General features: G+C 41.6%; 1 protein-coding gene across 1 annotated transcript in view; it reads right to left on the reverse strand.

Moving 5' to 3' along the window:
- Dcaf6 (DDB1 and CUL4 associated factor 6) overlaps positions 1 to 11545 on the reverse strand; it is a 100767-nt gene extending 89222 nt beyond the window's left edge. Inside the window, exon 1 of the mRNA XM_032914922.1 lies at positions 11119 to 11545. Within this exon, the coding sequence (XP_032770813.1) occupies positions 11119 to 11215 (97 nt within the window). The 5' untranslated portion in view covers positions 11216 to 11545. The remainder of the gene's footprint in view (positions 1 to 11118) is intronic.
- Between the last annotated feature and the right edge of the window lie 255 nt (positions 11546 to 11800).

Genomic DNA, 11800 nt, shown 5'->3' on the forward strand with positions numbered 1-11800 from the left:
TCATGTGCCACAGTAACCAATATATGACTTCTTTGAAATGACAAATTTCTGTATTAAGAACAGAATTGTGGTTGTCAGGGTTACAGCAGTAAAGAAAGCATAGAAAAGGGGTGATATAAAGGATCCCCGTGGTGGAATTTTATGTTATAACCACATTAATTCATAATTAGTAAACTAAATGCACACATATAAATGAATTCATGTAATATTACAAAATCTGAATAAGGAATGTGAATCCTGTCAGTTTCTTGATTATTAAATTTCAAAAGAAATTAACACTGGGGTACTGGTTAAAGTGTATATGGCATATAGCTTTCTATTAACTTTTTAAAACAATTTAATTTTACATGGCTTTGGCTTCATGTATATCTGTGCATTACTTGTGTGTCTTGTGGCAGCAAAGGCCAGAAGAGAGCAATAGATCCCTCAAACTGTATAGAGATGGTTGGAAGTCATGATGTGGGTAGAAAGAATTGAACCTGGGTCTTCTGGAAAAGCAGCCATCATGCTCAACCACTGAGCCATCTCTCCAGTCCCAAATGTTCTATTATTTCGTATAACTGCATGAGTCAATTATTTTCTTAAAATATATCTTTTTTAACTTAAAGTACTTTCCACATAGAAAATGCCAAGCCCTGATGTTTTCAATGATTTAAGGAAAAAATACTTTCAACTTTAAACAAATTCAGAAAAACAGACGATATCCCACTCATGGAGCCAACAGCATTCTAGTATAAGAACTAAGTACTTTAAAACTATAAACTAACATCTATAAACAGCTTAAAACTCACTGAAATTTAAGTTAAAACGTAAAAAGGGTAATTTGGTATAATAATAAGAACCCGGAAATTGAATATTGGTTCAAATTAATCCAAAAGCCCAAATTTAATCAGCGGAAAAATTCAAAAATATCATTTTTAACTTCATTATTACTGTGTGTGTATGGTGGAGGGGCAGGTCTATGCTATGGTGTACATGTGGGGTTCAGATAACTACTTTATGAAGTTGTTTTCTCCTCCTACTTCTATGTGGGTTCTGAACTCAGATAATTGGGCAGCAAGACCTTTATCCACTGAGCCATCATGCCAGCCTCCCAATAATTTTTTAAATTGTTTGTATTTACTGGCTCTTCAATTTTGTCATGTTTTGATCATATTTTCCCCATCCCAACTACTCCTAGGTCTTCCCCATCTCCCTACATCCATCATTTTTCTCAAACATAAAATAAAATGACTAAAAATACCAAAGCAAACAAACAAGATACACAAGTAACATGAATCTGGATTGTGTTGGCCAACTACTCCTAAGCATGGAGCCATCCCTGGAGTGTGGTTGATATACATACCCAGTGTCACTCCATTAGGGAAAAGTGATTTTCCCCTTCCCAGTAGGTATCAACTGCAAACAGCTTACTGATTAGGGATGGCACTTTGTCCACACAAAATTTTTCTGAAAAAAATAGAAAAGTCTGGCGAAAGTAAGTACCCAGTTGTGATCAATCCTAATCTGAGAAGCAGAAACTACAAAAATCTATAGCCAACAACACCCTTAACAAAGACAATCTTTTACATTTATATTTATGTTGTATTTTGCCTTCATGGCTGTACATGTACCATGTGTGTGCAATGTCCATAGAGCTAGGAGAGCCGTGAGAACCCTTAGAACCAGAATTACAGACAGCTGTGATCTGACATGTATGTACCAGGAAACAAGCCTGTGTGTGTCTTCTACAAGAGAAGTAAGTACTCTGAGACTTACTGTTCATCTCCCCACCCCAACCCCTCACCCTTGCACCCTCTATGTGCTTTTTTTCTTTTTGCAGGAATCGGGCTTGAACCCAGGGCCTTGTACATGATGGTAAGTGCTCTCCCACAGCAATCTGATAATCTCTTCTAAAATCAGGAATGAGGGCTGGCGGGGTTGGGGATTTAGCTCAGTGGTAGACCGCGTCCCTAACAAGCGAAAGGCCCTGGGTTCGGTCCTCAGCACCGGAAAAAAAAAAAAAAAAAAAAAAGAAAGAAAAGAAAAAGGAATGAGGGCTGGCTAAAGAGATGATTCAGTGGTTACGAGCACTTGTTGCTCTTGCAAAAGACCTGGCTTCAGTTCCTAGCACTCACATGGTGGCTCAGTGCCTCTGTAACTCTAGTTCCAGATTCAATCAGAAAATATGGACACCAGGTATGCTGTAGTAACCATACACTCATAAAAAAAGAATACTCATACACACAGAGTAAATCTTTAAAAAGTTTATGAAAATAAGTAATTGTCTTAGTTAAGGTTTCTATTATTGTGAGAAAACACTGAGCAAAAGCTCCTTGAGGAAAGGGTTTGCTGGGTTTACAATTCTTTAATATAGTCCACCACTGAGAAAAGTCAGGCAAGGAAAAGAAGCAGAAGCCATGAGGAATGCTGTTTATAGGCTTGCTCCTCGTTGCTCAGTTTTCTTTCTTATGCTCCTCAGTACCATAAGCCCAGGGACAGTAGCACCCAGAATGGACCAGACCCTTTCATATGAATCACTAATGAGGAAATGTCCCACAGACTTGCCTACAAGCCAATCAGATGAAGGCATTTTCCCAAAAGAAGCTCCCTCCTCACAGATGGCCTGGCTTGTATCAAGCTAACAAAAACTAACCAGCACCACTGACACTGTGTCAGGCAACAATGTCCACCTTCATATCTACAGTCAACTTTCTGAGTCTTAGCCAGAGCAATTAAATAAAAGAAGAACTAAATGCAGGTACAAATGGATGAATCAAACTTAATATGCTGTGACATAATTATTCACATAAAATTTCAAAAAAAATCTGAAAGAAAAAATTGCACAAATAAATAGGTATGTTTTAATTGTGGTTCAAGATATACGATCAATTGTTTTTATTTTTCTAAGCCCATTCCAGGACTGGGGCTGTAGCTCAGTGAGAGCTTGCATAGCATGAAATGAAGCCCTGGGTCGAATCCCCAACACAGAAAAACCTAAAACTTCTGAATCAACGAATACCAAAATAAAGAGATAGAATTAAAGTTTGAAAGACTTAACATTATAAAGACGAAAGTTCTCCCATACATAATATAGATTGAACACTGTACTGGCTGGCTTTGTGTATCAACTTGACACAAGCTGGAGTTATCAGAGAGAAAAGAGCCTCTCTTGAAAAAATGCCTCCTTACAGCGCTTCAGCTGTAAGGTATTTTCTCAACTAGTAATCAAGGGTGGGAGAGCCCAGCCCATTGTGGGTGATGCCATTCCTGGGCTGGTGGTCCTGGGTTCTATAAGAAAGCAAGCTGAATAAACCAGGGGAAGCAAGCCAGTAAGTAACATCCCTTCATGGCCTCTGCATCAGCTCCTGCTTCCTGACTTGCTTGAGTTCCAGTCCTTACTTCCTTTGGTGATGAACAGCAATGTAGAAGTGTAAGTTGAATAAGTATGCCCTTTCCTCCCCAGCTTGCCTCTTGGTCATGATGCTTGTTCAGGAATAGAAACCCTAACTAAAACACAAAACGGCAAGTCTTTTGCTGTTGTTATTGCTTTTGAGAAACTGACAGGCTGTGATTTTGTTGATGATGGTGGTGGTTTTGAGACAAGGCTTTGCTATGTAGCCCCAACTGACCTGGAATTTACTATGTAGACCAGGCTGGTCTCAAACTTGCAGCAATCCTCCTGTCTCTGTCCCCTAAGAGCTGGGATTATTAATGTACATCACAAGCCACAACGGGGGGTGGGGGGTGGGGGTGGGGTTGGGGATTTAGCTCGGGGGCTGGCAAGCGCAAGGCCCTGGGTTTGGTCCTCAGCTCCAGAAAAAAAAAAAAAACAAAAAACAAAAAAAAAAACAAACAAGCCACAACAGACAAGCTGTTTTAAAATTGTACATGAAAATGGAAAGAGCTCAAACTAGCCTGGGCAATTTTGAAAAGAGACAAGGGCCAAGTGTCACATGACACTAGAGGATAGGGGATCCCTGTAGCAGGATTTTAGAGTTACAGATAATTTAAGAACATATTCATAGGAATTAAATGAAGCTGGAGGAGGGGAAGCCACACCTATGTATAAATGATTGATTCTACAAAGCTGATTGATTAGAATGTCCTGATTATGGAAGAGTTGGAATGCTGCAGATACTTAGTCTGGCTATCTTAGCCTACCTCTCACCCCTTATGAGGCACTCATTGTTCACCTCTGTGTCTGACCTACATTGTTACAGCCATCAGGCAAAACCTTAGGAATGTATAAACTTAAAAAGGCACTAGTTTCCAGCAATTCCAAAGCTAAAAATGTTATTGGATAACATTCATAACCTAAAGTAGAATTTCTCCCTTTGCTATAACCCACCCACCTTTTGTTCTCACCAATGAATTTGGAAAATGCCCTGATGTCTGACTCCTTTTATTTGATAGCCATACAAGTTCACATAAGCTTCTACACTGGAGTATCTACATTGTAACATGTCATTCAGTGTTCCCAGAATGTAGTCATTTATATTTGTCCCAGAATAAACAATCTCTTATTACTTTGAGTTAGAGCTTTGTCTTGCACCGAGAGAAAATTGAAAGACAATTGTATTGGAGTTTGAGAAATAAAAATGGGGCAGGCAAACTGGAGATCGCCAACAGCTGCCAAAAGATGAAAGAGAAGAAAAAGGAAAATTGTACTTTCTGAATTAGATATCAAGAACGCAGACAGGCTCAGCTCTGGTAGTCTGTAGCAGTCCCATGGGGGAGGTAGAGAGTGTGTATAGATGGGAGATTTTCAAAGAATGAGAATACCCAAGTTAGACAGCAGCAAGCAGGCAGGCTGAACATCATGGGTCTGTAAGCATCTTCACCCCAGACAGGGGTTACTGGAGAACAAGGACAATTGTCATTAAGGGGAAAGATGTTCCTCCCCATCTTATGTCTTTATATATCATTGTTTTCTGGGTTCAACCTAGGTTCAACCTGGCTTCAGGATGTCCTCTGAGGATTGTAAAATGATTAAAGGAGATTAAAGAGAGATCTTGGCGTTGCTTGGTCAAAGGAAGCTTCTGATATCCACACAGAAGAATAGTATCAACGCTAAACAAGCCATTGTAAATTTACAGATTATCAACCAGGCTAATGTGTCAGAGAGTATCACTTTGTTAATATTCATGTATCAAAGGGGTTTACAAACTTGGGACCACCTTTTGCATGAGAAAAGATCTTATGGACCAAAAAAACCATACTTTTACCAGAAGAACTTGACATAGTTATTATGCTAGTTTGAATGACCATGGCCTTCATAGACTAATCTATTTGAATGTTTAAGTCATTAAGGAGTGGAAGTATTTGGGAAGGATTAGGAGGTGTGGCCTTGTGAAGGAGGTGTGTGGATGAGCTTTGAGACTTTAAAAACCCAAACCAGGCCCAGTTTCTTTGTTTCTTTCTGTGTCTCTGTCTCTGTTTCTCTCCTTCTCCATCTCTCTGCCTGGGGATTAGGATGCAAAGCTCTCATTTACAGCTACAACGCCATGCCTGTCTACTTTCCTTTAAGATGATTATATACCAACCTTCAAAACTGAAAGTAAACCCCCAATTAAATGTTTCCTTTCACAAGACGTTCATTGGTCATAATATCTCCTCATAGCAATAAAATAGAAACTAAGACAGTTATGCATTATTTCCCAAAAGGTGCCAGGGAAGCAGTCAGCTGCGAATGGCCATTTTATTCCATTCTCTCCTACCTTCCTTTCATCTCCTATCACACACTAAGCCCATTTTAGACGTTTCCTATAAACAATAAAGTACTGGCACAAAGACAGAAACTTAAATCAATGAATGTGGTAAAGAAATTGACTTGAACATATATGGTTAATTGATTTTCAACAAAGGGGGAAAGTCTTTTCATAAACAGTGGTGGATGAATTTTACATTCATAAGTGAAGAAATAAAACTTGATTCACCTCATAGAACGTATCAAAAATGAACTCTAAATTGTTCTTACTGTTAAATATATGAAGATAAAATAGAAAACGCCCAAGGGGCAAGAAAACAAGCAAAATATTTTGTGACCTTGGATTATGCAAAGATTCTTAAACACAAAGTTTTGAAAATATTAAAATATAAATATTGTTAAGAACAATGTTCAGAAAACACTGTTAAAAGACATGTGTAATAATAGATCAAGGCCATCCTTGGGTTACATGAGACCTTGTTTCAAGAAAGAGGGGGATAAAAAGGGAGCAGTCCAGGGAACAGGAGGGGTGTGGGGAGAGAAATGACAAGGAAGGAGAGGTAGGAGAGAGTGAAAGAGGGAAGGAGAGAGAAGAGAAACAAGTAAGGAGTACAGGTACAGACTGAAGAGGTAAAAAGGGAGGGAGGACTTCAGAAAAAATAAGACAGCAGCAGGCCTGGTGGCAATACACCTATGATCTCAGCACTTGGAAAGTAGTTCCAGAGCAGCCAGCCGGTCTATGTAAGGGAGAGACCCTGTCTTAAAAGCCCAAAAGTAAAATTAAAAAATAAAGGGGAAAAAAGACAAAACAAACATGGGAGAATGTATGTTAAAACAAACAAACCTTTAATTTCAGCATTCAGGAGCAAAGAGGCAGGTGGAGCTCAGTGAATGAGGCCACCTTGAAACATACATACTGAGTCACAGGCCAGTCACGGCTACATAGTGAGCCTCTGTCTCAAAAATTAAATACAATAAATTTTCTAATCTTTTTACTTTAGGACTTGTACGAAAACAGATATACACACATAGAGAGATAGATAGATGTATAAATATTTAAAAGGTAACCTTCATATTTAATCAATGTACATAGATCTAAAACAAAAAGATATTTGATCATTAGCCATTAGAAAAATACATACTGAAGCAATATACTTATATCAACCTCTTACCAACAAAAGCTAAAATTAGAGCTGGAGAGATGGTTTGACAGTTAAAAGCCTATACTGCTTTTACAGAAGACTTGGTTTGGTTCCCAGCACCCACATGGGGATTTACAACTAGTCTTAACTCCAGTTCTAGGCACTCTCCTGACTTCCACAGGCATCAGACCTGAATGTCAAAGAACACAAACACACACACACACACACACACACACACACACACACACACACACACACGCATACACCGCATACACAGAGAGAGAGAGAGAGACAGAGAGAACATTCATGGGCATAAATAAATCTTAAAAAGGAGGGAGCTAATATTAGGAAGAGTGAGTAAGGCAAATATTGACAAGAAGAGCTGGAGCCTATACACCAAGTGGGAATATGGTACGGTGCAAATTATGTTGAACGAAGCTAAACACATACAACCCAGCAATCTTACTGTTTTATCCAAGAAGTGAAGACTTGTGTTTATAAACACTAATAAAATAAAACCTACCTCATTTTTTCCAAGGTCTAAGTGAAATTTCACTATCTATAGCTTCTTTGTAAACTCACGCCAGTGTTTTAAAAAGAATTTTGGGTGAAATTTTGTGTTTTGGTTTTCCTTGTATTCCCTCCGTGTACTCCAAGCTGGCCTTACTACACACAGCTCCCATAAAACTGAAATTACAGGTAACCAGTTTAGAAAAGCATCTTTGAAATAAGCAAATATCACAAATGAAAACCACATGGGTCACATTACATGTGTATGGATCAGAGGACAAAATAGGGAGCCAGTTCTCTCCTACTGTATTGGTCCCAGGAATCTAACTCAGGCTGTCAAGTCTTAATACCAAGAGCCTTACTCAACCATTTAACTGCCTCATTTTTGGTTTTGTGTTTTGTTTTTTTCAGACTGGGTCTCATCTCCCTCTGAACTATGTATGTCAGGCTTGAATGGAACTTGTAGACAATCCTACCTCAGCCCCCTAAATGTTGGGATTATACATGTAAACTACCACACCTGGCTTGTATACATAATATACGCATGTTATGCCCACCTGTCAGTACGTGTGGGTGCACCAGCCTGTGCGTGAAGGCCAGAAGACATAAAGCGCTCCCCTCCCCCCTTGTTCCTTTGAGACAGGATCACTTGCTAAAGCTGAGCTCTCAGTTTATCTAGGCTGACAGGACAGTCATCAAACCCAGTAATGTTCCTGTCTCTCTCCCCTACCCCAAGCTATTTACAAGGGTTCTGCAGACCCAGATTTGGTCCCTTGGCTTGCACAGTAAGAATACTTGCTCAACTAAACCATCTCTTCAGCCCACCCATCCTATCCTTTCAGTTGTTTTTAAATACTGTGTTTCCTGTGCCAAGCCCAAGCTGGCCTAGCACTCCTTAGTCCTCCTGACTCCACCCCCACCTCCCCCCCCAGTGCTAGAGTATGAGCCACCACACCACATTGAATTCTTAAAATTGCCTTTGTTTTTTAACTTTCAGAAAGGCTCTCATGAATTCCATGCTGGCCTTGAACTTGTCCTGCCTCTACCTCCAGAGTGTTAGGATTACAAACTGACACCTCCACACCCAGTATTTGGTGCTAGGAATGGAACCCAGGGCTTCCTTCATGCTAGGCAAGCCCTCTATTAAATGAACTAGTCCTGGTACTCAATCTTCACATACTTAGGATCAGGCAGTGAAGATGGCAATCCTGTTTGTGTGTTGTAGGAAGTCAGTGAATACATTAGAGTCATTATCTGAAGTACTGGTAATTTTGCCAGCGTTTTCTCTCCTTGTTCAGCTCCTGAGGAAGTTCATGGAACCTTTGTGTTTTGTTTCTTTAATAGCAAAATCTCCATAAAAGAGAACATTCCAGTTTGAATGTTACTTAGCAGTAATTCATTATTAGGAATACAAATAGAACCTATTAGGAGAAAATGCAAACTACAATACTCTGAACAATTGCTATGTTTAAATCTGCATATTTTAAAGAAATCAATTAACGTTCTAAGTTGCATTTGGAATTTAAAAGGCTTTTGAGACAATTTCACTAAGTATCCTTCAAACTCTCAGCAAGTTTCCTTCCTCATCAAAAAAAAAAGCTTTAAGAGAAAGGTCTCACACACCTACACACCCACACTCACACACCCATACACACACACACACCCGCACCCCCACACACACTCACACAACTACACACACATACACCCCAAGCATTGGGTGACAGATATTAGACTGTAGTTTTTACTTCAAAGATGGCCTTAAACAGGTGATCCTCCCCACCACCCCTTTACCTTGGGAGTGCTGGGATTAAAGGTGTTTCCACCTAACCCAGCCAAAATCATTTTTAAAGAAGTGCTAATATAAAGTATGCATCACTGTTACACTTAAATTACTTAAACCTAAATAGAGTGGCAAACACAGGTAATTCCAGAATTTAGAAGGCAAAGAGTTCTCTCTTTGCAACATCTGAGTTCCTAGAGATCAAACTGAAGACTTCACAGGCTTAGTGGCAGGTGCCTTTATCTGCTGAGCCATCTCAAAAGCCCTGACCATGTTGTCATTAACTTTATTATACACAGCTGAACTCAATCAGAAACACTAACTACAAAATTTGTAACTGCCCGATGAATTGAAATAAAAGACTAAATTATAAGTTCACTTACACAAAACTTTAGCATTTGCTTTATTAAGGTAAAAATCTGTTCTTTCTAGACAAACTAAATTTTAAAATAAAATTTCACACCTTTTTTAAGTCAAGGATTTTAAAAAAGAATTTACAAATATTAAAAGAAGCACTGAGTACTTACAACAACATATGTAAATGATGTTTGCACAGTCATGACAGTGAACACACATTACAGGAAAGGAACAAGGACAGGTGCAAACTCAACAGTGTAATTCCAGCTATCAGGAGAATGAAATAAAAGTTAAGGCTAGCCTGGGATATATCAAGAGCCTCTGTTTCAAATAAAAATTTAAGAGACTAAGACTTAGAACTTTAAAATTCTTCATTAAGTACTATGTAGTGTTTTACACAAATTTTTAAGTCTGGGAGGATCTCAAGATGCAGTGAAGAAAAAACAAGGGGAAAAATGCTTACAACGCCTTGCAGTCAGTTTTCTTTCACACGCATGGAGCATGCACATTCATGCCCAATTATTTTTATATGTATGTATTTCTGAGGAGGAAATAAATCAAGGAAAATAATCACAAAACAGAAACATTCCTAGGGGCAGTGGCATGAAATCGAAGAAGGAGCAATAACTGGGATTCTGCTTTTTTTGTGTGTGTGTATTTGAATTTTTTACAATGATAACATTCATTTAAAATGCACACCTAAACTTCCTTTAAGCAATTTACGGCCAGCAGTATTGGCTCTACTAAGATTTCATTTCCTTCTATTTTTGTTGTAGTAAAAAAAAAAAAAAAAACAAATGACAGCAACAAATCCTTTTACCTGTCAAAGACAAGACAAGAGTTGGGGGAGGAGGCACTTTGAAGAAACAGGACTTTTTAGTTGACTCTGGCATGACCCAGCACACGCACCAAAACTCATGATACATAAAACGAAAAAGGTGGAATACTGCGCCCACAGTACTGGAGGTTGTTTTTAGAAAGCTTAACTAAGAAACAGAAAATGCCAAGTGTGTTTTCCAGGGGTGGGAACAGGAACGTGAAATCCTACACCACCTAAAAGAGGTCCACAGTACTGACAGCAGGCTGGACCTGGGAAAGCGCGGGGGTGGGGAGAGCTCCGTGATCTCTTTTAGGTTTGGGCTCAGCGCCATGGTTTACAGCGAGCCAGGCTTGGGGTGCGAAGTCCCTGAGGGTGGTCAACAGCGTCTCCGGCGACATCTAAATCCTTGCGGAAGCCGAAGAAGGAGGACAACCTACACCTGAGGTCTTCAGCTAAGCGGGGACAGCTTCGGAGAAAAGCAAAAGCGCCAACTTTTGCGTTCAACGTGGCATCTCCGTAAGGTTCGCCAAGTCTTCTCCGGAGTCCCAGCCCACGAGCGACCCCAACACCTTCCCGGGCTAGTGCCACCTCCCCACGGCCCGGCTCTCCCAGGGAAGCCCAGCTTGAGCCGCGACTGGCAGCTTGCAAAGGGGACCTGACCTTAGGAGGTGCTGGCGCGGATCACCGTCATCCCACCTGACACCTAGCCTGCGGGGCGCCCCGGCCGAGGCACAGTCCGACCGCCAACAGCCCTGGCGGCGCCCCCTCCCCCACCTCTGGGCGGCGACCTCAGCGCCGCCGCCCCGGGGCCCCCGCTCACCCAGGTAGCGGCTCCTCAGCCGGGACGGGTCTTCCAGCCCAAGGGACCTTTTCCTCACGTCCCACAACAGGTGCGGGCAGGAGCCACTCCGAGACATGGCTCTGCTGGGGCTGGGGTGGAAAGGGGAGACCACCGCGGGGGGTGGGGAGGGGAAGAGAGGGAGGGGACAGGCCGATCAACACCCGAGCGGCACCAGCACCATGCGCGCGCCGGGCCTCGCTGGCGCCGCGACTTAGAGGGCGGCAGCCACGGCCGCGCCTTCTCCCCGGGAGCGGAGAGGCACCCGGGCCACTGCTCGCCACATACTCTCCTCAGACTACCCAGAACATCTAGAGATCAGCAACAGTCCCCTCCCTCGACCCCCCTCCCGCAGGAGGCGGAGGCGAAGGCGGAGGCGGCCGCGAGCTCCTCCCTCTCCTCGCTAGACCACGCCCCTCCTGGCCTTTCTCGCGAGAGGATGTCCACCGGCAACAGAAGCCGGCGTGCGTCACGATTGCCCTCACCCTAGGAGAGTAGATTAAGGCCGCTCTAGCCCACTCCTTAATTGTCTATGGATAAAAGAGTAATGACGGAAGCCGCTGAAATTGTCTCGCTCACGCCTCTCGATTCAAAGGAAAAAAAAAACCGGGCGTGATGACTCATGCATGTAATTCCAGCATTCGGGAGGCTGGACGATGGCAGG

Source organism: Rattus rattus, chromosome 10 (assembly GCF_011064425.1).
Source record: "Rattus rattus isolate New Zealand chromosome 10, Rrattus_CSIRO_v1, whole genome shotgun sequence".
Classification (NCBI taxonomy): Eukaryota; Metazoa; Chordata; class Mammalia; order Rodentia; family Muridae; genus Rattus; species Rattus rattus.